At 47.7% G+C, this 27618-nt stretch overlaps 1 protein-coding gene across 1 annotated transcript in view; it reads right to left on the bottom strand.

Moving 5' to 3' along the window:
* The window catches only part of LOC139226191 (protein HID1-like), a 121355-nt gene that overhangs the window by 27428 nt on the left and 66309 nt on the right, over positions 1–27618 (bottom strand). Inside the window, exons 8-12 of the mRNA XM_070856823.1 lie at positions 27354–27410; positions 16158–16298; positions 13638–13728; positions 3866–4017; positions 749–827 (exon numbers count right to left, since the gene is read on the bottom strand). Of these exons, the coding sequence (XP_070712924.1) occupies positions 749–827; positions 3866–4017; positions 13638–13728; positions 16158–16298; positions 27354–27410 (520 nt within the window). The remainder of the gene's footprint in view (positions 1–748; positions 828–3865; positions 4018–13637; positions 13729–16157; positions 16299–27353; positions 27411–27618) is intronic.

The following is a 27618-nucleotide window of genomic DNA, read 5'->3' as shown; positions in this document are numbered from 1 at the left end:
GTCATCCGCAAATTTGGAGATACTACATTTAATCCCCTCGTCTAAATCATTAATGTACATCCATCCTCACAGCTATAATTGTTTCTGTAATCAATACTGCGAACCCCTCTCCCCCTCTCCTTTTGTTTCTCTCCAGCTAAGACCCAGCTCAATAAGGTAACAAACGGTAAGACAGAGAGAAAGTTCGTCAGGAACAAAGCAAACATCTGCATGTAAAAAGAACTTGCATTATATAGCGCCTTTCATGACCTCAGGACATCCCAATGCGCTTTGCAGCCAATGAAGTACTTTTGAAGTGTAGTCACTGTTGTAATGTATGACATGCATCAGCCAATTTGCGCACAGCAAGCTCCCACAAACAGCAATGATATAAAGACCAGATATTTTGTAGTTTGAGGGATAAATATTGGTCAGGGATACCAGTGATAACTCCCCTGCTCTTTTTCAAAATAGTGCGATGGGATCTTTTACATTCACGTGAGGGGGCTAATAGGACCTCCGCTTTGACGTCCCACCGGAAAGATGACACCTCCGAGAGTGCAGCACTCGCTCAGCACTGCACTGGAGTGTCTCTGGTGTGGGGCTTGAAGGCACAACCTTCTGACTCAGAGACGAGAGTGCTGAGAGAGATAATGGTGAGAGAGATGAAGGTTTATCAGGATCAAAGCCAACATCTGCATGTAGGTTTGATACAGAGGCAGAGACCCAGCCAACGAACCAAAACCAGAAGCGTTCCCTCGAGACGTACCGTTAACAACGATGGTGAGCAGACAGTCAAACAGGGGCTGCAGGCGCTGGTGCCCGCTTGTGATAATCTTGTGAAATACCTGTCACGAAAGAAAAATCAGTCAAAACAGAGCAGATATCCCATCCAAACACTCCCTGCCCCTTCCCCCACTGTGACTCCCTCCTTATGTGAGGTTATCCACTTTGGTGGCAAAAACACAAAGGCAGATTATTATCTGAATGGCGGCAGATTAGGAAAAGGGGAGGTGCAACGAGACCTGGGTGTCATGGTTCATCAGTCATTGAAAGTTGGCATGCAGGTACAGCAGGTGATGAAGAAGGCAAATGGTACATTGGCCTTCATAGCTAGGGGATTTGAGTATAGGAGCAGGGAGGTCTTACTACAATTGTACAGGACCTTGGTGAGGCCTCACCTGGAATATTGTGTTGAGTTTTGGTCTCCTAATCTGAGGAAGGACATTCTTGCTATTGAGGGCGTGCAGCGAAAGTTCACCAGACTGATTCCAGGGATGGCTGGACTGACATATGAGGAGAGACTGGATCAACTGGGACTTTATACACTGGAGTTTAGAAGGATGAGAGGGGATCTCATAGAAACGTATAAGATTCTGACAGGGCGGGACAGGTTCGATGCGGGAAGAATGTTCCCGATGTTGGGGAAGTCCAGAACCAGGGAACACTTAGGATACGGGGTAGGCCATTTAGGACTGAGATGAGGAGAAACTTCTTCACTCAGAGAGTTGTTAACCTGTGGAATTCCCTGCTGCAGAGAGTTGTTGATGCCAGTTCATTGGATATATTCAAGAGGGAGTTAGATATGGCCCTTACGGCTAAAGGGATCAAGGGGTATGGGGAGAAAGCAGGAAAGGGGTACTGAGGTGAATGATCAGCCATGATCTTATTGAATGGCTGTGCAGGCTCGAAGGACCGAATGGCCTACTCCTACACCTATTTTCTATGTTGCTATGTTTTATACTGCTGTTCCCCCTTTTCCCTCAACGGGCAATCCCTATCCAAAGGCAAAATCCTCACCATAAAATCCCTCCACAGCTTTGCACCTCCAAACTCTCAACCTTCCCCAGTCCCAGGTCACACCCTCTCTGCTCTTCCACCCCATCCCTCTGATCCACCGTCAGTCACAGACCGTATGCTTCCGCTCTCCGGCACTCACAAAACCCAACCCCTTACCTTGCCCATGGCTTTCATCACCTGCCCTCATCACTCTCAGCCCGGCTCCTCATCCATGCCTTTGTTACCTCTAGACTTGACTTATTCCAACGCACTCCTGGCTGGCCTCCCACATTTACCCTACGTAAACTAGAGGCGATCCAAAATTCTGCTGCCCGTGTCCTTACTCGCACCAAGTTCCACTCATCCATCACCCCCTGTGCTCGCTGTACTACATTGGCTTCCAGTTAAGCAACGCCTCGATTTCAAAATTCTCATCCTTGTTTTCAAATCCCTCCATGGCCTCGCCCCTCCCTATCTCTGTAATCTCTTCCAGCCCCACAAACCGCCGCCTCCTGCTCCAGCCCCACAAACCGTACCCCCCCGCCCCACCCCCCTCCTCCCAGAGATGTCTGGGCTCCTCTAATTCTGCCCTCCTGAGCATCCCTGATTATAATCGCTCAACCATCGGTGGCCGTGCCTTCTGTTGCCTGAGCCCCAAGCTCTGCAACTCCCTCCCTAAACCTCTCCGCCTCTCTACCTCTCTTTCTTCCTTCAAGATGCTCCTTAAAATCTACCTCTGTGACCAAGCACCTGCCATAATTTCTACTTATGCGGCTCGGTGTCAAATTTCTATCGCATAATACTCCTGTGAAACGCCTTGGGAAGTTTCACTACGTTAAAGGTGCTATATAAATATAAGTTGTTGTTGTTCGATGTTCAATCTCTTCCCCATTTCTGAATAGACTTTCTGTTACGTTAAGTGTAGGGAGAAGGGGATAGAAAGATAGGGAGGGGGTAGGGGCAGGGTGTGAAGATATTATGAGAGTGGGAGGAGGCTCCTGTGGAGTATAAACACTGGCATAATAGACCAGTTGGGCCGAATCGTCTGTTTCTGTGCAGTCCATTACATGTCATTCTATGTGACATAAGAGATAGGAGCAGGAGTAAGCCATTTTGTCCCTCTAGCCTGCTTCGCCACTCAATAAAATCATGGCTGATCTGATCTTGGCCTCAGCTCCACTTCCCCGCCTGCTCCCCATAACCCTTGACTCGCTTATCATTCAAAAATCTATCTATCTCCACCTGAAATATATTCAAAAACCCAGCCTTCACAGCTCTCTGGGGCAGAGAATTCCACAGATTCACGACCCTCAGAGAGAAGAAATTCCTCCTCATTTCCGTTTTAAATGGACCACCCCTTTTCTGAAACTATGCCCCCTAGTTCTAGATACCCCTATGAGGGGAAACATTCTCTCTATCTACCCTATCAAGCCCCCTCAGAATCTTATACATTTCAATTAAGATCACCTCTCATTCTTCTAAACTCCAATGAGTATAGGCCCAACCTGCTCATCCTTTCTTCGTAAGACAACCCCTTCATCTCACGAATCAACCTCATGAACCTTCTCTGAACTGCCTCCAATGCAAGTATATCCCTCCTTAAATGAGACCAAAACTGTACGCAGTATTCCAGGTGTGGCCTCACCAATACCCTGTACAGTTGTAGCAGGACTTCCCTACTTTTAGACTCCATCCCCCTTGCAATAAAGGCCAACATTCCATTTGCCTTCCTGATCACTTGTTGTACCTGCATACTAACTTTTTGTGTTTCGTGCACAAGGACCCCAGATCTCTCTGTACCTCAGCATTTTGTAATCTCGCCCCATTTAAATAATAATTTGCTTTATTTTTCCTTCCAATGTGGATAACTTCACATTTGCCCACATTGTACTCCACCTGCCAAATAATTGCCCACTCACTCAGCCTGTCAATATCCCTTTGCAGATTCTTTGCGTCCTCCTCACAACTTGCTTTCCCACCTATCATTGTATCGTCAGCAAATTTGGCTACATTACACTCGGTCGCTTCATCCAAGTGATGATGGGTGAGCAGGACTTGGTGCGAGTTGGGACATAGCCATTAAAGCCCCGTACAGCCTGACACGTACTATGATAAGAAGATCTGCATGTGTTCCAGTGAAGACTGGAATGTCCATGGGCACACGGACTGAGTACGGCTTGTTCAGTCGGACGCCAAAGTTGCGCTCTCCACTGAGGAGCAGGAGGATGAAGACCCCGATGTGCATCAAACCCACTCGAGCTACAGGAGAAAAGAAAAGACAACTATCAGATTCGTGTCACTCTATCTATTCCACCTCCTTCCTATCAAGCCCCTCCCCACCTCAGCACCCACACCTTGCTGCGGTACAGATTCTCCCCCGCTCCCATTGCAGAGCCCGAGTAACTGTCCTTCATGTGTGAATGTAGGCAGCCGGACATCTGACCACTGCAGGCAATATAGCCAAAGCCCAATCCACTCACACTCAACCACACTTTCCAGCAGGGGTCAATGGAAAGTGATCAGGAGCAGGAACTCCGGCCCAGTCCCCTCCCGGGGCTCCGAGCCCAACGGCAATGCTCTGACTGCTGTTCCACTGAGACCAGAACAGGACGGAGATCAGAACTGGGGCCTACCTTTCTGTACGCTCCGCCTTGCAAAGCTGCGACAACGTTCCTACAGGATATTGTACAGCCTATGGACACGGACAGACAGGCACAACAGCCCAACCTAGTACGCCGACCGGCCTTTTGCTCTTCAAGTTAACCAACCTTGTGTGCACTTCCAGCATTTCCTGTCTTTGAGATTTAAAGCATTTCCAATTTCCTCTTTTTATCTCCATCCTTCTGACAGGAAGCAAGTGACTGCCGGGTGAGCAATGCCACAGCTGCAGGCCAGAAAATGTTGAGTATGGAGCCAGACAGAGAAGCAGAGCAGTTGGCGACGAGACAGGCAGCACCTTGTCCCCCTGCTCGCCTTCAAACCACTGGCTGCTCCAGCTCCTGCTCCCCATTCTGCCACAGGCGATTTCAGTTCCTGCTCCTTGTTCAGCCACGGGCTGCTCCAGCTCCTGGCCCTGATACTGCCACTGGCCTATTTTTTAAAATTCATTCATGGATGTAAAGGAAATCTGTGTGTGTCGGCAGATGACGTATGTATGATTCTTAATGAATACTTTGCATCTGTTTTCACAAAAGAGAGGGTTGGTGCAGACTTTATAATGAGGAAGGAGGAGTGTGAAATATTAGAAGAGATAAACATAGTGAGAGAGGAAGTATTAAGAGGCTTAGCAGCTTTGAAAGTGGATAAGTCCCCAGGCCCGGATGAAATGTATCCCAGGCTGTTGAGAAGCAATAAAGGAAATAGCACAGGCTCTGACCATCATTTTCTAGTCCTCTCTGGCTACAGGTGTGGTGCCAGAGGACTGGAGGACTGCTAATGTTGTACCTTTGTTTAAAAAGGGAGAAGGGGATAGACCGAGTAATTGCAGGCCAGTCAGCCTAACCTCGGTGGTGGGAAAATTATTGGAAAAAATTCTGAGGGATAGAATAAATCTTCATTTGGAAAGAAACGGATTAATTAAGGACAGTCAGCATGGATTTGTTAAGGGAAGGTCGTGTCTGACTAACTTGATTGAATTTTTCAAGGACGTAACCAGGAGGGCAGTGCATATAATGTAATGTATATGGATTTTAGCAAAGCTTTTGATAAGGTCCCACATGGCAGACTGGTCATGAAAATAAAAGCCCATGGGATCCAGGGCAAAGTGGAAAATTGGATCTAAAAGTGGCTCAGAGGCAGGAAGCCGGTATATATCAATGACTTGGACTTGAATGTTGGGGGTATGATTAAGAAGTTTACAGATGACACTAAAATAGGCTGCGTGGTTGATAATGAAGAAGAAAGCTGCGGACTGCAGGAAATATCAATGTACTGGTCAGGTGAGTGGAACAGTGGCAAAGGGAATTCAATCCGGATAAATGTGAGGTAATGCATTTCGGGAGGTCTAACAAGACAAGGAATATACATTAAATGATACAACACTGAAACATGTAGAGGAACAAAGGGACCTTGGAGTGCAGGTCCACAGATCCCTGAAGGTAGCAGCCAGGAAGATATAGTGGTTAAGAAGGCATACGGAATACAAGAGCAGGGAGGATATGCTTGAACTGTATAAAACACTGGTTAGGCTGCAGCTGGAGTACTGCGTGCAGTTCTGGTCACCACATTACAGGAAAGATGTGATTGCACTGGAAAGGGTGCAAAGGAGATTTATGAGAATATTGCCTGGACTGGAGGATTTTGCCTATGAGGAAAGATTGGAGATGGTAGGTCTATTTTCTTTGGAACAGACGAGGCTGAAGGGAGACCTGATTGAGGTGTATAAAATTATGAGGGGCCTAGATAGAGTGGATAGGAAGGGCCTGTTTTACTTGGGTCAACAACCATGGGGCATAGATTTAAAGTAATTGGGGGGAGGTTCAGAGGAGATACGAGAGGAGATTTCTTCATTGCAGAAACCCTCACGACATTTAAAAATACTTGGATGTGCACTTAAAGTACCGTAACCTACAGACCAAGAGCTGGAAAGTGGGATTGGGCTGGATAGCTCTTGGTCGGCCGGCGCGGACACGATGGGCCGAAATGGCCTCCTTCTGTGCTGTAAATTTCTATGCTTCTATGGGATGTGCGCGTTGCTGATAAGGCCAACATTTATTGCCCAACCCTAATTGCCTTTGAGCAGGTGGTGGTGAGCCGCCGCCTTGAACCGCTGCAGTCCATGTGGTGAAGGTACTCCCACAGTGCTGATACGGAGTTCCGGGATTTTGACCCAGTGGCAATGAAGGAATGGTAATATACTTCTAAGTTAGGTGCTGTGTAACTTGGAGAGGAACTTGCAGGCGATGGTGTTCCCATGCGCCTGCTGCCCTTGTCCTTCTAGGTGGTAGAGGTCGTGGGTTTGGGAGGTGCTGCCGAAGAAGCCTTGGCGAGTTGCTGCAGTGCATCTTGTAGATGGTGCAAACTGCAGCCATGGTGCGCCGGTGGTGGAGGGAGTGAATGTTGAAGGTGGTGGATGGGGTGCTGATCAAGTGGGCAGCTTTGCCCTGAATGGCGTCGAGCTTTTTGAGAGTTGTTGGAGCTGCACTCATCCAGGCAAATGGAGAGTATTCCATCACGGTCCTGACTTGTGCCTTGCAGATGCTGGAAAGGCTTTGGGGAGTCTGGAGGTGAAATACTCTCCGCAGAATACCCAGCCTCTGACCTGCCCTTATTGCCACAGTACTTATATGGCTGGTCGAGTTAAGTTTATGGTCAATGGTGACCACCAGCGCACCAATCTGGCACCAAGCTTATGGTCAACAAGGCAGCAGTGATACCCGCCCTCCGATATGGCTCAGAATCAAGCACAGATAGCGGAAGGAGCGTGCGGCAAACCAGACTCCCCACCCACCCTTTCCTTCAACCACTGTTTGCCCCACCTATGACAGAGACTGTAACTCCCGTATTGGACTGTACAGTCACCTGAGAACTTACTTTGAGTGGAAGCAAGTCTTCCTCGATTTCGAGGGACTGCCTACGATGATGATGATGATGATGATGATGATGATGTAGGAAATGCGGCAGCCTCAGCAAGCTCTGACAAAAAGCAATGTGATAATGACTGCCTATGATGATGATGCTGCTGATGGTGGGAGATTCGGCGATGGTAATGTCGTTGAAGGTCAAGGGTCGGTGTTTAGACTCTTGCTTGTTGGAGATAGTGATTGCCTGGCACTTTTGTGGCGCGAATGTTACTTACCATTTATCAGTCCAAGTCTGAATGTTGTCCAGGTCTGGCTGCATGCGGGCACGGACTGCTTCATTATCTGAGGAGTTGCGAATGTAACTAAACACTGTGCAATCATCAGTGAACATCCCACTTCTGACCTTATGATGGAGGGAAGGTCATTGATGAAACAGCTGAAGATGGTTAGGCCTAGGACACTGCCCTGAGGAACTCCTGCAGCAATGTCCTGGGGCTCCAATAATTGACCTCCTTTGTGCTAGGTATGACTCCAGCCAGTGGAGAGTTTTCCCCCTGATTCCCATTGACTTCAGTTTTATTTGGGCTCCTTGATGCCACACTCGGTCAAATACTGCCTTGATGCCAAGGGCAGTCACTCTTACCTCATCTCTGGAATTCAGCTCTTTTGTCCATGTTTGGACCAAGGCTGTAGTGAGGTCTGGAGCCGAGTGGTCCTGGCGGAACCCAAACTGAGCATCGGTGAGCAGGATATTGGTGAGTAAGTGTCACTTGATACCACTATCAACGGCAACTTCCATCACTTTGCTGATGATTGAGAGTAGACTGATGGGGCAGTAATTGGCCGGATTAGATTTGTCCTGCTTTTTCTGGACAGGACATACCTGGGCAGTTTTCCACATTGTCGGATAGATGCCAGTGTTGTAGCTGTACTGGAACAGCTTGGCTAGAGGCGCAGCTAGTTCTGGAGCACAAGTCTTCAGCACGACTGCCGGGACGTTGTCAGGACCCATAGCCTTTGCTGTATCCAGTGCGCTCAGCCGCTTCTCGGTATCACGTGGAGTGAATCGAATTGGCTGAAGACTGGTTTCTGTGATAGAGTGGACCTCAAGAGGAGGCTGATATGGATCATCCAACCGGCACTTCTGGCTGAAGATGGTTGCAAATGCTTTGGCCTTGTCTTTTGCACTCACATGCTGGGCTCTGCCATCATTGAGGATGGGGATATTCATGGAGCCTCCTCCTCCCGTTAGTTGTTTAATGGTCCACCACCATTCATGGCTGGATGTGGCAGGACTGCAGAGCTGTGTCAAAATCCTGGAACTCCCTCCATTACAGCACTGGGGGAGGACCTTCAACACAAGGACTGCAGAGGTTTAAGGCGGCGATTAGGGATGGGCAATAAATTCTGGTCTTGCTAGCAACGCCCACATCCCAGGATTGAATACAATAATGTTGCTGCTCCTGAATCTGCCACTAGCTACTCCAGTTCCTGGTCTGCTCCTTCAGTCTCCCATCATCCTCATCGGGTACTGGAGATTTAAAGTGGCGCTCCTGGAACTGTGCTTTTCTTTTGTAAATCTAAACCTTGCTGCTGCTAAACTTTCTTTCCACAAAATATGTGTCAATGACCCAGCAGTGTGCTGCAGGGACTGGTCAGACCTGTTCCGGAATCAACATTTACCTGCCACAGAGCTGTCTTCAATTACCACAGAATTTGTGGAGCACTGACTCATGCAGACCAGGACCATTCACTAACGTTTCATCAGGCAAATTTATGCAGCAACATCATTTGCGGCACTGAGCAGTGTAATTATAGCTTTGTCAAAACTTGGGTTGTGTCTCAAGAGAAGATTCTGAACTGTATAATTCTGGAGTACAGTAGAGTTGGGTACAGGTCTGTCACTGTATAACACTAGGGTACAGTACTGGTGGGTACAGGTCTGTCACTGTATAACACTGGGGTACAGTACTGGTGGGTACAGGTCAGTCACTAACACTGGGGGTACAGTACTGGTGGGTACAGGTCTGTCACTGCAAACCACTGGGGTACAGTACTGGTGGGTACAGGTCGATTCTGAACTGTATAACTCTGGAGTACAGTAGAGTTGGGTACAGGTCTGTCACTGTATAACACTAGGGTACAGTACTGGTGGGTACAGGTCTGTCACTGTATAACACTGGGGTACAGTACTGGTGGGTACAGGTCAGTCACTAACACTGGGGGTACAGTACTGGTGGGTACAGGTCTGTCACTGCAAACCACTGGGGTACAGTACTGGTGGGTACAGGTCTGTCACTGTACAACACTGGGGTACAGTACAATTGGGTACAGGTCTGTCACTGCATAACACGCGTGCAGTACTGTTGGGTACAGGTCTGTGACTGTATAACACTGGGGTACAGTACTGGTGGGTACGGTTCTGTCACTGCATAACACGTGTACAGTACTGGTGGGTACATCTGTCACTGTATAACACTGGGGTACAGTACTGGTGGGTACAGGTCTGTCACTGTACAACATTGGGGTACAGTACGGTGGGTACAGGTCTGTCACTGTACAACATGGGTACATTACTGGTGGGTACAGATCGATCACTGTACAACACTGGGGTACAGTACTGGTGGATACAGGTCTGTCACTGTATAACACTGGGGTACAGTACTGGTGGGTATAGGTCTGTCACTGTATAACACTGGGGTACAGTACGGGTGGGTACAGGTCTGTCACTGTACAACACTGGGGTACAGTACTGGTGGGTACAGGTCTGTCACTGTACAACACTGGGGTATAGTACTGGTGGGTACAGGTCTGTCACTGTACAACACTGCTTCTTTCCATTTACTCTCACCTCCTTTCTCGTTACTCCCTTCTTCCGTAATATGACAATGGTCAGTGCTCCTCCGAGCTTCCATCCATTCATCCTCTTAAGATTGAAGCACACCTCCCCAAACACAATCAAGACGTTTGCCACCTCCTGCTTACTTGATGTGGCGGGGCCCCAGATGCTTCAGGCCACATGATGCTGGCGTGCGGCTCCCCAGCTCCAACACCAAGACAAAGCTCAGAGTTGTATGGCCGGCTTGGGGCCGGTGGCAGCACCAGCAGTGAACCTGTGCCAGATCAGTGTAGCGGCTGTCCGCCCTGCCTCCTTCAACCCAAGCTCGGTGTCCCCTCAAAAAAGGGCCACATTACAGTAAAATTCTAAAGGGGCAAAGTCTGTTAAAAAGACAAGCCTGAAGGCTCTGTACCTCAATGCGAGGAGTACTCGGAATAAGGTGGACGAATTAACTGAGCAGATAGCAGTTAACGGATTTGATGTAATTGGCATCACGGAGACATGGCTCCGGGGTGACCAAGGCTGGGAACTCAACATCCAGGGGTATTCAACATTCAGGAAGGACAGACAGAAAGGAAAAGGAGGTGGGGTAGAGTTGCTGGTTAAAGAGGAAATTAACACAATAGTAAGGAAGGACATTAGCTTGGATGATGTGGAATCGGTATGGGTGGAGCTGCGAAATACCAAACGGCAGAAAACGCTAGTGGGAGTTGTGTACAGACCACCAAACAGTAGTAGTGAGGTTGGGGACAGCATCAAACAAGAAATTAGGGATGCGTGCAATAAAGGTACAGCAGTTATCATGGGCAACTTTAATCTACATATAGATTGGGCTAACCAAACTGGCAGCAATGCGGTGGAGGAGGATTTCCTGGAGTGTATTCGGGATGGTTTTCTAGGCCAATATGTCGAGGAACTAACTAGACTGTATTATGTGTAATGAGAAAGGACTAATTAGCAATCTTGTTGTGCGAGGCCCCTTGGGGAAGAGTGACCATAATATGGTAGAATTCTTTATTAAGATGGAGAGTGACGCAGTTAATTCAGAGACTAGGGTCCTGAACTTAAGGAAAGGTAACTTCAATGGTATGAGACGTGAATTGGCTAGAATAGACTGGCGAATGATACTGAAAGGGTTGACGGTGGATCGGCAATGGCAAACATTTAAAGATCACATGGATGAACTTCAACAATTGTATATTCCTGTCTGGAGTAAAAATAAAACGGGGTAGGTGGCTCAACCGTGGCTAACAAGGGAAATTAAGGATAGTGTTAAATCCAAGAAAGAGGCATATAAATTGGCCAAAAAAAGCAGCAAACCTGAGGACTGGGAGAAATTTAGAATTCAGCAGAGGAGGACAAAGTATTTAATCAGGAGGGGGAAAATAGAGTATGAGAGGAAGCTTGCTAGGAACATAAAAACTGACTACAAAAGCTTCTATAGATGTGTGAAAAGAAAAAGATTAGTGAAGACAAACGTAGGTCCCTTGCAGTCGGATTCAGGTGAATTCATAATGGGGAACAAAGAAATGGCAGAACAGTTGAATAAATACTTTGGTTCTGTCTTCACGAAGGAAGACACAAATAACCTTCCGGAAGTACTCGGGGAACGAGGGTCTAGTGAGAAGGAGGAACTGAAGGAAATCCTTATTTGGTGGGAAATTGTGTTCGGGAAATTGATGGGATTGAAGGCCGATAAATTCCCACGGCCTGATATTCTGCATCCCAGAGTACTTAAGGGAGTGGTCCTAGAAATAGTGCATGCATTGGTGATCATTTTCCAACAGTCTCTTGACTCTGGATCAGTTCCTATGGACTGGAGGGCAGCTAATGTAACACCACTTTTTAAAAAAAGGAGGGAGAGAGAAAACGGGTTGGACCAGTTAGCCTGACATCAGTAGTGGGGAAAATGTTGGAATCAATTATTAAGGATGAAATAGCAGCGCATTTGGAAAGCAGTGACGGGATCGGTCCAAGTCAGCATGGATTTATGAAAGGGAAATTATGCTTGACAAGTCTTCTAGAATTTTTTGAGGATGTAACTAGTAGAGTGGACAAGGGAGAACCAGTGGATGTGGTGTATTTGGACTTTCAAAAGGCTTTTGACAAGGTCCCACACAAGAGATTGGTGTGCAAAATTAAAGCACATGGTATTAGGGGTAATGTACTGACATGGATAGAGAACTGGTTGGCAGACAGGAAGACAGGAGATAAATAGGTCCTTTTTAGAATGGCAGGCAGTGACTAGTGGGGTGCCGCAGGGCTCACTGCTAGGACCCCAGCTATTTACAATATACATCAATGATTTAGATGAAGGAATGGAGTGTAATATCTCCAAGTTTGCAGATGACACTAAACTGGGTGGCTGTGTGAGCTGTGAGGAGGACGCTATGAGGCTGCAGGGTGACTTGGACAGGTTAGGTGAGTGGGCAAATGTATGGCAGATGCAGTATAATGTGGATAAATGTGAGGTTATCCATTTTGGGAGCAAAAACACAAAGGCAGATTATCATCTGAATGGCGGCAGATTAGGAAAAGGGGAGGTGCAACGAGACCTGGGTGTCATGGTTCATCAGTCATTGAAGGTTGGCATGTAGGTACAGCAGGCAGTGAAGGAGGCAAATGGTATGTTGGCCTTCATAGCTAGGGGATTTGAGTATAGGAGCAGGGAGGTTTTAATGCAGTTGTACAGGGCCTTGGTGAGGTTTCATCTGGAATATTGTGTTCAGTTTTGGTCTCCTAATCTGAGGAAGGACGTTCTTGCTATTCAGGTAGTGCAGCGACGGTTCACCAGATTAATTTCCGGGATGGCAGGACTGACATATGAGGAGAGATTGTATTGTCTGGGCCTGCATTCACTGGAGTTTAGAAGGATGAGAGGGGATCTCATAGAAATATATAAAATTCTGATGGGACTGGACAGGTTAGATGCAGGAAGAATGTTCCCAATGTTGGGGAAGTCACAGTCCAAGGATAAGGGGCAGGCCATTTAGGACTGAGATGAGGAGAAACTTCTTCACTCAGAGAGTTGTTAACCTGTGGAATTCCCTACCGCAGAGAGTTGTTGATGCCAGTTCACTGGATATATTTAAGAGGGAGTTATGGCCCTTACGGCTAAAGGGATCAAGGGGTATGGAGAGAACGCAGGAAAGGGGTACTGAGGGAATGATCAGCCATGATCTTATTGAATGGCGGTGCAGGCTCGAAGGGTTGAATGGCCTACTCCTGCACCTATTTTTCTATGTTTCTATGTATCAACGCGACTTGTATACCAACAGACAAAATTAACCAGCCTAAGCCTTCCCTATACCCGTGATGGCCGGAGCATCGTAAGTAAACACTCCCTCCCTCCCACCATCACATATTCGCCCTGGGAGACATCCCCACACGCCTCATCCCTTTGCACACTTTCCAACCATGTGTTGGCTCCCTCGCCGACCATTCACCATGACGACTCAGTGGGTACGGTAAGCAATGAGTCTGTGCAGGAGCAGATTATGGGTCACAGGGCAGCTTACACTGGTCAGCTCTGGCGTCGTTCAGGTAAAACAGGATGGGCACCAGGATATCCAGCACATCGCTGCTCTTCAGCGCATAGAAGAGAAATTTCTGGAAGAGAAGAAATCCAGAACATCGATTGCAGAAGCAAAGAAACTTTCTCGCACAAGAGACAGTATTTGACCCCTGTACAGCACAGGAGGCCATTCGGCCCATTGTGTCTGCATCGGCTCGTTTGAGGAGCAGTCCAGTTAGTCACACTGTGCCCCGCTCTTTCCCCATACCCCTGCAATTTTTTCTCAATCAAGTATTTATCCTATTCCCTTTTGAAGGCTGTGATTGAATCTGTGTCCATCAGGCAGTGCATTCCAAATCCTAAACACGCGTTGTGTAAAAGTTTATCCTCGTGTCACCTCTGGTTCTTTAAATCTAGAATGGCTTTATATCTGTGCCCTCTCCTGATCGATCCTTCGGACATTGGAAACAGTTCCTCTTTATTTACTCGATCTAAACTCTTCATGATTTTATCAAATCGCCTCTTAGCCTTCTCTGCTCCAAGGGGAATAACCCCAATTTCTCCAGGCTATCCACATAACTTGCATCTCTCATCCCTGAAACCATTCGAATAAATCTTTCCTGTACCCCTGTCAAAACCTTCACTTTCTTTCCAGAATTGGGCACAATACTCCAGCTGGGGCAGAACTAATGTTTTATAAAGGTTTAGCATAACTTCCTTGCTTTTTTACTCTATACCTCTATTCATAAAGCTCAGGATCCCGTATTCTGTATTAACTGCTTTGTTAACCTGTCCTGCCACCTTCAAAGATTTGTACACGAGCACCCCCAGGCCTCCTGCGGTGAATTGAGGTCACGTTCAGGGGGCTCATTTTATACAGCCCCATTTGCCTGCCTTCTCACAAGGCCCTATAATATTGCTCTATGTAATGCCCCAGTACCTATTTGAATTGTGGAATTAATTTAACATCGATTGATACTTGTGGTACAGCACTCAACGTTCCGAGAACGAATCAGTCTGGTGGTTTGAGGGATTGGTTAAATGGTTCACTAATGTACATCAGGAGCCTGCTGCCCCCGAGCCAGTGTGGCCAACACATAACTAAAATCACACCATGTATTTCACTCTTAGTCGGCGTATTGCAGCGATTCGGCCCCTGTGTATTGCAGTGTGAGTCTATCTCTGTGTATTGCAGTGTGAGTCTATCTCTGTGTATTGCAGTGTGAGTCTATCTCTGTGCATTGCAGTGTGAGTCTATCTCTGTGTATTGCAGTGTGAGTCTATCTCTGTGTATTGCAGTGTGAGGACCCCCTGTGTATTGCAGTGTGAGGACCCCCTGTGTATTGCAGTGTGAGTCTATCACTGTGTATTGCAGTGTGAGTCTATCACTGTGTATTGCAGTGTGAGTCTATCACTGTGTATTGCAGTGTGAGTCTATCTCTGTGTATTGCAGTGTGAGTCTATCTCTGTGTATTGCAGTGTGAGTCTATCTGTGTATTGCAGTGTGAGTCTATCTCTGTGTATTGCAGTGTGAGTCTATCTCTGTGTATTGCAGTGTGAGTTTATCACTGTGTATTGCAGTGTGAGGACCCCTGCGTATTGCACTGTGAGTTTATCACTGTGTATTGCAGTGTGAGGACCCCTGTGTATTGCACTGTGAGTTTATCACTGTGTATTGCACTGTGAGGACCCCTGTGTATTGCACTGTGAGTTTATCACTGTGTATTGCACTGTGAGGACCCCTGTGTATTGCACTGTGAGTTTATCACTGTGTATTGCACTGTGAGGACCCCTGTGTATTGCACTGTGAGTTTATCACTGTGTATTGCACTGTGAGGACCCCTGTGTATTGCACTGTGAGTTTATCACTGTGTATTGCAGTGTGAGGACCCCTGTGTATTGCACTGTGAGTTTATCACTGTGTATTGCAGTGTGAGTTTATCACTGTGTATTGCAGTGTGAGGACCCCTGTGTATTGCAGTGTGAGTCTATCTCTGTGTATTGCAGTGTGAGGACCCCTGTGTATTGCAGTGAGTCTATCTCTGTGTATTGCAGTGTGAGGACCCCTGTGTATTGCACTGTGAGTTTATCACTGTGTATTGCAGTGTGAGGACCCCTGTGTATTGCAGTGTGAGTCTATCTCTGTGTATTGCAGTGTGAGGACCCCTGTGTATTGCACTGTGAGTTTATCACTGTGTATTGCAGTGAGTCTATCTCTGTGTATTGCAGTGTGAGGACCCCTGTGTATTGCACTGTGAGTTTATCACTGTGTATTGCAGTGTGAGGACCCCTGTGTATTGCACTGTGAGTCTATCTCTGTGTATTGCAGTGTGAGGACCCCTGTGTATTGCACTGTGAGTTTATCACTGTGTATTGCAGTGTGAGGACCCCTGTGTATTGCACTGTGAGTCTATCACTGTGTATTGCAGTGTGAGGATCCCTGTGTATTGCAGTGAGTCTATCTCTGTGTATTGCAGTGTGCGTCGACCCCTGGACATGGCAGGTACATTTGTGGTGCTCTCACCTTGTTGAAGTCACAGAGTTTCCAGAAGAGGACCAGCAGCTCCTGGTGGAACTGAATCTTCTTGGTGGAGTTGGGGAGGTAGGTCTGGAGCAGTGGGTTATTTAGCAGGCGGGCCAGGCCCTTCAGAATGAACTGGAAATCCTGGAAAGTCCAAGACAAAAAATCACTTTTTCTGGAGGTACACACTGATTGTCGTTAATGAAGTTTTCAGATACCTCGCCGTTACTGCTCGATTCACTGCATCTTACTCCACACAGTCCCCGTACAACATCTTTTACAATCCACACAGCTCCATCATAAAGCACATTGAACAGTGGGGCTCCTAACCTGCACAGCTCCAGATTCATGTGTCTCTCAGCCTCCATTCCCAGGTGTGTGTGATATCACCAGTACTGGTGTCCAGCACTGTTCCCTCTCACTTCCTCTTACCGTCCAATAATACCATTAATAAGTAACAGTATCCCAGCAAATGTAACCCCACTATTTAAGAAAAGGGGGAGAAAGAAAACGTGGAACTACAGATCAGTTAGCCTGACATCAGAAGTGGGGAAAATGCTAGAATCTATTATTGAGGACCTGGTAACAGGGCACTTTGAACATAATCCACTTTGGTGGCAAAAACAGGAAGGCAGATTATCTGAATGGTGACAGATTAGTAAAAGGGAAGGTGCAATGAGACCTGGGTGTCATGGTACATCAGTCATTGAAAGTATACATGCAGGTACAGCAGGCGGTGAAGGCGGCAAATGGCATGTTGGCCTTCATAGCTAGGAGATTTGAATATAGGAGCAGGGAGGTCTTGCTGCAGTTGTACAGGGCCTTGGTGAGACCACACCTTGAGTATTGTGTGCAGTTTTGGTCTCCTAATCTGAGGAAGGATGTTCTTGCTATTGAGGGAGTGCAGCGGAGGTTTACCAGACTGATTCCCGGGGTGGCAGGACTGACATATGAAGAAAGACTGGTTCGACTAGGCTTATATTCAGTGGAATTTAGAAGAATGAGAGGGGATCTCATAGAAGCATATAAAATTCTGACGGGATTGGACAGGTTAGATGCAGGAAGAATGTTCCTGATGTTGGGGAAGTCCAGAACCAGGGGTCACAGTCTAAGGATAAGGGGTAAGCCATTTAGGACCGAGATGAGGAGAAACTTCTTCACCCAGAGAATTGTGAACCTATGGAATTCTCTACCACAGAAAGTTGTCAAGTCCAGTTCGTTGGATATATTCAAAAGGGAGTTAGATGTGGCCCTTACAGCTAAAGGGATCAGTGGATATGGAGAGAAAGCAAGAATGGGGTACTAAAATTGCATGATCAGCCATGGTCATATTGAATGGTGGTGCAGGCTCGAAGGGCCGAATGGCCTACTCCTGCACCTATTTTCTGTGTTTCTATAATAGGATTGGGCAGAGTCAACATGGATTTATGAAAGGGAAATCATGTTTGACGAATGTGTTATTTTTTGAGGTTATAACCTAGCAGAATAGATAAGGGGGACCAGTGGATGTGGTGTATTTAGATTATGAGGAGGCAGTCGATAAGGTGCCACACAAGAGGTTATTAAACAAAATTAGGGCTCACGGGATTGGGGACACTATACTAGCATGGATTGAGGATTGGTTAACGGACAGAAAATAGAGAGTAGGAATAAACGGGTCATTTTCAGGTTAACTAGTGGGGTACCGCAAGGATCGGTGCTTGGGCCCCAGCTAGTTACAATCTATGAGTGTTGTTGGAGCAGCAACTCGCCAAGGCTTCTTCAGCAGCATCTCCCAAACCCACGACCTCTACCACCTAGAAGGACCAGGGCAGCAGGCACATGGGAACACCACCACCTCCACGTTCCCCTCCAAGTTACACACCATCCTAACTTGAAAATATATCGCCGTTCCTTCATCGTCACTGGGTCAAAATCCTGGAACTCCCTCCCTAACAGCACTGTGGGAGCACCTTCACCACACGGACTGCAGCGGTTCAAGGCGGTGGCTCACCACCACCTTCTCAAGGGGCAATTAGGGATGGGCAATAGATGCCGGCCTTGCCAGCGACGCCCACATCCCAGAATGAATAAAAATAAAAGAATAAGGGGTTGGCCACATAGGACTGAGATGAGAAGAAATTTCTTCAGTGAGGGTGGTGAATCTTTGGAATTCTCTATCCCAGAGGGCTGTGGAGGCTCAGTCTTTGAGTATATTCAAGACAGAAATTATAGATTTTTGGATATTAAGGAAATCAAGGCGTATGGGGACAGTGCAGGAAAGTGGAGCGAGGGTAGAAGATCAGCCATGATATTGTATGGCAGAGCAGGCTCGAGGGGCCGAATGGCCGACTCCTGCTCCTAATTGTTATGTTCTTATCCTTACAACAAGTGAAGGAGTTCTATTACCACTAGCGGACCTGTCATTTTAACTGTGCCTTTACAGCTGACACCTTGGCCAAGTCCAAATTTGATCTTGTGCAAAGCATAGACAGTAGTGTGCCAAACCCAGGTGCAGAAAGGTGTTCAATTGTACACGTGTAATGATGAACACTCCCTTGTCACCGACTCAACTCTGTCCCTGTTCACTGTCAAAAGCCTTCAGAATTTTTAACACTTTGATTAAATCCCCTCTTATCCTTCTCTGCTCCAGTGGAAATAGCCCCAGTATCTCAGGTCTCCTCGTATCGATAGCTGCCCATCTCTGGTATCACCCTGGTGAATCTACACCACACGCTTGCTGCAGCTTTAAACTCCCCTGTATAATCACCTGCTTCTTCTCTTACCATCTTGCTGTAGCCAGAGAACTTCCTGCAATGGCTTCTCTTCCCGCTCTGCATCGGATCTATCCTTAGATTTCTCCTGTTTCTCATCTACATGTTGCACCCCCCCCGCCCCCCCCAGTGACATCAACAACTACTTGCATTTATATAGCAACTTTAACATAAGTAAAACAACCCAAGGCGCTTTGCAGGAGTGTAATCAGACAAGAACTGACACCAAGCCAAAGGAGACATTAGGACAGGTTATCAAACGCTTGGCCAAAGAGGTAGGTTTTAAGCAGCATCCTGAAGGAGGAGAGAGTCGGAGAGGTTTGGGGAGAGAATTAGAGAGCTTAGAAGACCAAAGCCATTGTCTTCAGTCCCGGTCACAACCTCCGTTCCCTAACCACTGATCCTAACCCTCTCCCTGGCCAGGTCTGAAGCTGAACCAGACTATTCGCAAACTCGCTCCTATTTGACGGACCAGAGCTTCCAACCGCATATCCTCTCCATCACCAAGAACACCCTCTTCCACGTCCCATCTCTGCCCAGCCTCAGCTCATCTGCTGCTGACGCCCTCATCCATGCATTTGTTACCTCCAGACTTGACTATTCCAATGCTCTTCTGGCCGGCCTCGCATCTTCCACCCCATATAAACGAGAGATCATCTAAAACTCTGCTGCCTGTATCCTAACAGCCATCACCTCGGTGCTCGTTGACCTACATTAGCTCCTGATCCCTCAATGTCTCCAATTTAAAATTCACATCTTCATGTTCAAATCCCTTCATAGCCTTGCTCCTCCCTAGCTCTGTAAACTCATCCAGCCCCTACACCCCTCCCTATCTCTGTAACCTCCTCCAGCCCTACACCCCATCCCATCTCTATAACCTCCTCCAGCCCTACAATCCTCCCCATCTCTGTAACCTCCTCCAGCCCTACACCACCCCTCCCTAGCCCTGTAACTTCTTCCAGCCCCGACACCCCTCCCTACCTCCGTAACCTCCTCCAGCCCCTACATGCCTCCCTAACTCTGTAACCTCCTCCAGCCCCGACACCCTTCCCTATCTCTAAGCTCCTCCAGCCTTCCACCCCTCCCTATCTCTGTAATCCTAGGAATCACACGATAGCTCAGATGAATACGTGGCTTGAGGAGTGGTGCAGAAGGGAGCGATTCAAATTCCTGGGGCATTGGAACCGGTTCTGGGGGAGGTGGGACCAGTACAAACCGGACGGTCTACACCTGGGCTGGACCGGAACCAATGTCCGAGGGGGAGTGTTTGATAGTGCTGTTGGGGAGGAGTTAAACTAATATGGCAGGGGGATGGGAACCTATGCAGGGAGGCAGAGGGAAATAAAATGGAGACAAAGGGAAAAGATAGAAAGGAGAATAGTAAAAGTGGAGGGCAGAGAATCCCAAGGCAAAAAACAAAAAGGGCCGCATTATAGCAAAATTCTAAAGGGACAAGGTGTGTTAAAAAGACAAGCCTGAAGGTCTGTGTCTTAATGCAAGGAGTATCCATAATAAGGTGGATGAATTAACTGTGCAAATAAATGTTAACAGATATGATGTGATTGGGATTACAGAGACTCCAGGATGATCAGGGCTGGGAACTCAACATCCAAGGGTATTCAACATTCAGGAAGGATAGAATAAAAGGAAAAGGAGGTGGGGTAGCATTGCTGGTTAAAGAGGAGATTAATGCAATAGTTAGGAAGGACATTAGCTTGGATGAGGTGGAATCTATATGGGTAGAGCTGCAGAACACCAAAGGGCAAAAGATGTTAGTGGGAGTTGTGTACAGACCTCCAAACAGTAGTAGTGATATTGGGGAGGGCATCAAACAGGAAATTAGGGGTGCATGCAATAAAGGTGCAGCAGTTATCATGAGTGACTTCAATATGCATATAGATTGGGCTAACCAAACTGGAAGCAATACGGTGGAGGAGGATTTCCTGGAGTGCATAAGGGATGGTTTTCTAGACCAATATGTCGAGGAACCAACTAGGGGGGAGGCCATCTTAGACTGGGTGTTGTGTAATGAGAGAGGATTAATTAGCAATCTCGTTGTGCGAGGCCCCTTGGGGAAGAGTGACCATAATATGGTGGAATTCTGCATTAGGATGGAGAATGAAACAGTTAATTCAGAGACCACGGTCCAGAACTTAAAGAAGGGTAACTTTGAAGGTATGAGGCGTGACTTGGCTAGGATAGATTGGCGAATGATACGTAAGGGGTTGACAGTGGATGGGCAATGGCAGACATTTAGAGACCGCATGGATGAACTACAACAATTGTACATCCCTGTCTGGCATAAAAATAAAAAAGGGAAGGTGGCTCAACCGTGGCTATCTAGGGAAATCAGGGATAGTATTAAAGCCAAGGAAGTGGCATACAAATTGGCCAGAAATAGCAACGAACCTGGGGACTGGGAGAAATTTAGAACTCAGCAGAGGAGGACAAAGGGTTTGATTAGGGCAGGGAAAATGGAGTACGAGAGGAAGCTTGCAGGGAACATTAAGACGGACTGCAAAAGCTTCTATAGATATGTAAAGAGAAAAAGGTTAGTAAAGACAAACGTAGGTCCCCTGCAGTCAGAATCAGGGGAAGTCATAACGGGGAACAAAGAAATGGCAACTGAACAAGTACTTTGGTTCGGTATTCACTAAGAGGACACAAACAACCTTCCGGATATAAAAGGGGTCAGAGGGTCTAGTAAGGAGGAGGAACTGAGGGAAATCCTTATTAGTCGGGAAATTGTGTTGGGGAAATTGATGGGATTGAAGGCCGATAAATCCCCAGGGCCTGATGGTCTGCATCCCAGAGTACTTAAGGAGGTGGCCTTGGAAATACCGGATGCACTGACAATCATTTTCCAACATTCCATAGACTCTGGATCAGTTCCTATGGAGTGGAGGGTAGCCAATGTAACCCCACTTTTTAAAAAAGGAGGGAGAGAGAAAATAGGGAATTATAGACCGGTCAGCCTGACATCAGTAGTGGGTAAAATGATGGAATCAATTATTAAGGATGTCATAGCAGCGCATTTGGAAAGAGGTGACATGATAGGTACAAGTCAGCATGGATTTGTGAAAGGGAAATCATGCTTGACAAATCTTCTGGAATTTTTTGAGGATGTTTCCAGTAGAGTGGACAAGGGAGAACCAGTTGATGTGGTATATTTAGACTTTCAGAAGGCTTTCGACAAGGTCCCACACAAGAGATTAATGTGCAAAGTTAAAGCACATGGGATTGGGGGTAGTGTGCTGACATGGATTGAGAACTGGTTGGCAGACAGGAAGCAAAGAGTAGGAGTAAATGGGTACTTTTCAGAATGGCAGGCACTGACTAGTGGGGTGCCGCAAGGTTCTGTGCTGGGGTCCCAGCTGTTTACGTTGTACATTAATGATTTAGACGAGGGATTAAATGTAATATCTCCAAATTTGCGGATGACACTAAGTTGGGTGGCGGTGTGAGCTGCGAGGAGGATGCTATGAGGCTGCAGAGTGACTTGGATAGGTTAGGTGAGTGGGCAAATGCATGGCAGATGAAGTATAATGTGGATAAATGTGAGGTTATCCACTTTGGTGGTAGAAACAGAGAGACAGGCTATTATCTGAATGGTGACAGATTAGGAAAAGGGGAGGTGCAACGAGACCTGGGTGTCATGGTACATCAGTCATTGAAGGTTGGCATGCAGGTACAGCAGGCGGTTAAGAAAGCAAATGGCATGTTGGCCTTCATAGCAAGGGGATTTGAGTACAGGGCCTTGGTGAGGCCACACCTGGAGTATTGTGTACAGTTTTGGTCTCCTAACTTGAGGAAGGACATTCTTGCTATTGAGGGAGTGCAGCGAAGGTTCACCAGACTGAGTCCCGGGATGGCGGGACTGACATGTCAAGAAAGACTGGATCAACTGGGCTTGTATTCACTGGAGTTCAGAAGAATGAGAGGGGATCTCATAGAAACGTTTAAAATTCTGACGGGTTTAGACAATTTAGATGCAGGAAGAATGTTCCCAATGTTGGGGAAGCCCAGAACCAGGGGTCACAGTCTAAGGATAAGGGTAAGCCATTTAGGACCGAGATGAGGAGAAACTTCTTCACCCAGAGAGTGGTGAACCTGTGGAATTCTCTACCACAGAAAGTTGTTGAGGCCAATTCACTAAATATATTCAAAAAGGAGTTAGATATAGTCCTTACTACTAAGGGGATCAAGGGGTATGGCGAGAAAGCAGGAATGGGGTACTGAAGTTCCATGTTCAGCCATGAACTCATTGAATGGCGGTGTAGGCTCGAGGGGTCGAATGGCCTAATCCTGCACCTATTTTCTGTGTTTCTATGTAACCTCCTATAGCCCTGCACCCCTCCCTATCTCTGTAACCTCCTCCAGCCCTACACCCCTCCCTATCTCTGTAACCTCCTCCAGCCCGACACCGTCCCCATCTCTGTAACCTCCTCCAGCCCTACACCCCTCCCTATCTCTGTTACATCCTCCAGCCCTACACCCCTCCCTATCTCTGTAACCCCCTCCAGCCCCTACACCCTTATCTCTGTAACCCCTCCAGCCCCGACACCCCTCTCTGTTTCTGTAACCCCCTCCAGCCCTACATGCTTCCCTATCTCTGTAATCTCCTCCAGCCCTACACCCCTCACTATCTCTGTAATCTCCTGCAGCCCCTACATCCCTCCCTATCTCTGTAACCCCCTCCAGCCCCTACACCTCTCCCTATCTCTGTAACCCCTCCAGCCCCTACACCCCTCCCTATCTCTGTAACCTCCTGTAGGGGAGGATGAAAACCCCTTCATTTTGCCCAGAAGGAAAAGAGCTGTGGGATCTGTCTGTGCTGCAATGTGAATTGAAACCGAGACGGTTTGACTTTGGCAGAGCAGTGATTGGACGGGGGAGGACACCGGAGGGCCAATGGTGGGACAGAGTCAGCCCGAAGCATGGGGCTTTCAAGCCAATGGGAGAGCACTTGCTTGAAAACTGTGGGACTGACTCATCGCCATTATCGGTCCATTGTCTTCCCAATGTTTACACTATGGAGGGAAATTATGCAGACCTTCAGAAAACTAGGGAACCTAAAACAACCCAAGGGCCTACACAATGGCTACAGGAGGCCAACGCAAATCAACACCTACTCAAACCTTGAGTAGGTTAACCTCAGTGGAAAAAACCCCCCGCAATAATCTAAAACTGCTGCATTTTTCAAAATCACAAAGCCCACCAATGGGAAGGATCGATTTCAGCACGAGAGGCGGAGTGGATAATCTGGCTATAAAAAGGGGTTTCTGACGCAGTGTGTGTGCGCTCTGCTCTCGTGATCCAACAACCAGCAAGCCTCTCGACACTGAAGAAAAACCAAAGACACCGAAGATAGAAGAAACAAACCACCAGACTGCAGAAAGGCACAGTAGTGAGTATAACCTCTGGTCCCCAGAACCCCCAACTCAATTAGGCCAAGAAAGGTGGGAGGTTGGGCATTGTACTGCTAAACTTGTGTAAAAATTTTCGTTGTGTCTGTTTAGTGGGATTTAGGGGGATTGTTTTGTTGGTGTATTGCTGTTTGTTGAGGTACACCTTGTCAAATAAATTGGAAGCCTAAGTTCCTCTTGAATCACCTTGTCTCAGTTCTATTGTATTACATCTCCTGATCGTGAGTCTTATGTCAGAACAGTGTAAGGGAAGCTAGGAGCGCCTCGGAAACGCTCAACTGTGTGTCACAGGCCATGGAAGAAGGGATTAGGAGTGTTTGACACTCTCAGGTGCCTCACAGGGTAGGATTAAGCTGTGGGGACGCACGAGTCTCAAAACCCCCTTCATAAGCTGTGGACACAGTCTCTCCAGGGGTGCTCTTGCAGCACTCAGGGTACCTCACAGGACAGGCATAAGCTGTGAGGGCAGAAGCCCAGAGAGAGACACCCAAGGCACAGCAACTCTCCCCAAAAACCCCTTACACTCCTCCAGCCCCTACACCCCTCCCCCCCTCCCCATCTCTGTAACCTCCTCCAGCCCTACACCCCTCTCTGTAACCTCCTCCAACCCCTACACCCCTCCCCATCTCTGTAACCTCCTCCAGCCCCTACATCCCTCCCTATCTCTGTAACCTCCTCCAACCCCTACACCCCTCCCTATCTCTGTAATCTCCTCCAGCCCCTACATCCCTCCCTATCTCTGTAACCTCCTCTAGCCCTTTCACCCCACCCTATCTCTGTAACCTCCTCCAGCCCCTACACCCCTTCCTATCTCTGTAACCTCCTCCAGCCCCTACACCCCTCCCTATCTCTGTAACCTCCTCCAGCCCCTACACCCTCCCTATCTCTGTAACCTCCTGCCCCTTCACCCCTCCCTATCTCTGTAACCTCCTCCAGTCCCTTCACCCCTCCCTATCTCTGTAACCTCCAGCCCCTACACGCCTCCCTATCTCTGTAACCTCATGCCCCTATACCCCTCCCTATCTGTAACCTCCTCCAGCCTCTACACCCTCCCTATCTCTGTAACCCCCTCCAGACCCTACACCCCTCCCTATCTCTGTAACCTCCTCCAGCCCTACACCCCTCCCTATCTCTGTAACCTCTTCCAGCCCTACACCCCTCCCTATCTCTGTAATCTCCTCCAGCCCCTACACGCCTCCCTATCTCTGTAACCTCCTGCCCCTATACCCCTCCCGATCTGTAACCTCCTCCAGCCTCTACACCCTCCCTATCTCTGTAACCCCCTCCAGCCCCTACACCCCTCCCTATCTGTAACCTCCTCCAGCCTCTACACCCCTCCCTATCTCTGTAACCCCTCCAGCCCTACACTCCTCCCTATCTCTGTAACCCCGTCCAGATCGTACACCCCTCCCTATCTCTGTAACCTCCTCCAGCCCTACACCCCTACCAATCTCTGTAACCTCTTTCAGCCCTACACCCCTCCCTATCTCTGTAACCTCCTCCAGCCCTACACCCCTCCCTATCTCCGTAATCTCCTCCAGCCCTACACCCCTCTCTATCTCTGTAACCCCCTCTAGCCCCTACACCCCTCCCTATCTCTGTAACCTCCTCCAGCCCTACACCCCTCCCTATCTCTGTAACCCCCTCCAGACCCTACATCCCTCCCTATCTCTGTAACCTCCTCCAGCCCTACACCCCTCCCTATCTCTGTAACCTCCTCCAGCCCTACACCCCTCCTTATCTCTGTAACCCCCTCTAGCCCCTACAACCCTCCCGATCTCTGTAACCTCCTCCAACCCTACACCCCTCCCTATCTCTGTAACCCCCTCCATCACTCCTCCAATTCCGGCCTCTTGCGCACACCCCCACCTTCCTTCACCCCACCATTGGTGGATGTAGCCTCAGTTGTCTCGACTCTAGCTCAGAACTCCGTCCCTAAAGCTCTCCGCCTCTCTCTCCTTCTGTAAGACACTCTGAACACCTACCTCTTTGACCAATATCTCCTTCTTTGGCTTGGTGCTGATTTTTGTCAGATTACATTCTTGTTATTGTTATAGGCACTCAGTACTGTAACTGTGGCTTAACAATCGCCTTGTACAAATTTTTGATTTCTTCTTTGCTCTTTGTTCCTATTTATAAAAAACCCAAGATGCTGTTGGCCTTTTTCTGATTTTATCTACCTGCACTCACAGTTTCAGAGAATGGTGTACAAGACCCCCTAGGTCCCTCTGTTCATCCCCACTCTTCAGTGTCTTCCCATTGAGTCCATTCTCATTTACCGAGTGTTTTTCCTCCAAAAATGTATTATCTCACATTTCTCGACATTAAATTGCCTCTGCCACCTACCTGCCCATTCCACTAATGTATTTATGTCTTCTGACATTTTTCACAGTCCTCCTAGCTGTTTGCCAAATCTCCGATTTTTGTAAATATCGAGATTGTGTTCTATATAAAATTCCCCAAGTCCAAATCATCTACATAAACCAGGAATAGTGGAGCCAGTACTGACCCCTGGGGTACACCATTTCCAACCCTTCCCCGATCCAATCCATGCCCATTTCCCCTAATCCCCTGTCTATCAACCAACCTTCTACTCCCGCTGCTACATTTCCTCTTACACCACACAGCTCATTGTTTCCAACAAACCTCATCACAGGAGACACCTTATCCAACAGCTTTTGAAAATCAAAATGGGCAACATCAACTGCATTCTATCCGTCTTCAAAATAGCTCTGTTGAGTTTGTCAGACACGACTTGCCTTTCACAGATCCCTGCTGGCTGTCCTTGACCAACCTGTGCATTTCCAAATGCTCATGAATTTTAGCTTGAATTGAAGATGCCAAGAGTTTGCCCACAGCTGCCGTTAAGACTAACTGGCTTGCCTTTAGCTGGTTTATACTTCACTCCCTTCTCCAACACACAGTTACATCGGCAGAGCTCCAGTCTCGCACCAAAACTTTCAATAAGTATTCCCTGCAACTTAAAAATACATCGCTGTGAAACATTTGAGAACACTTACCTCTTCCCTGTGTATTCTGGACAGGTAGTTGACAAACAGATTCTCAGGACCAGGAGGCTGTAGGGGGCAAAATAACAAGTTTGGAGCCAAGAACCCAGTAGTTGGGGATATTGAACATTATTTCCCAACATCTTCCTTCCCCGATGGCCTCGTGGGTTAGACCCTGACCACAATACAGTACAGCACAGAGCTTGTTTCAAAGAGCAACCCAGTTAGTCCCACTCTTTCCCCAAAGCCCTACAATTTTTTATCCTTCAAGTATTTA

The sequence above is a fragment of the Pristiophorus japonicus genome, chromosome 16 (assembly GCF_044704955.1).
Source record: "Pristiophorus japonicus isolate sPriJap1 chromosome 16, sPriJap1.hap1, whole genome shotgun sequence".
Classification (NCBI taxonomy): Eukaryota; Metazoa; Chordata; class Chondrichthyes; family Pristiophoridae; genus Pristiophorus; species Pristiophorus japonicus.
The sequence above is the reverse complement of the archived record's forward strand: the minus strand, read 5'-3'. Positions and strand labels throughout refer to the sequence as shown.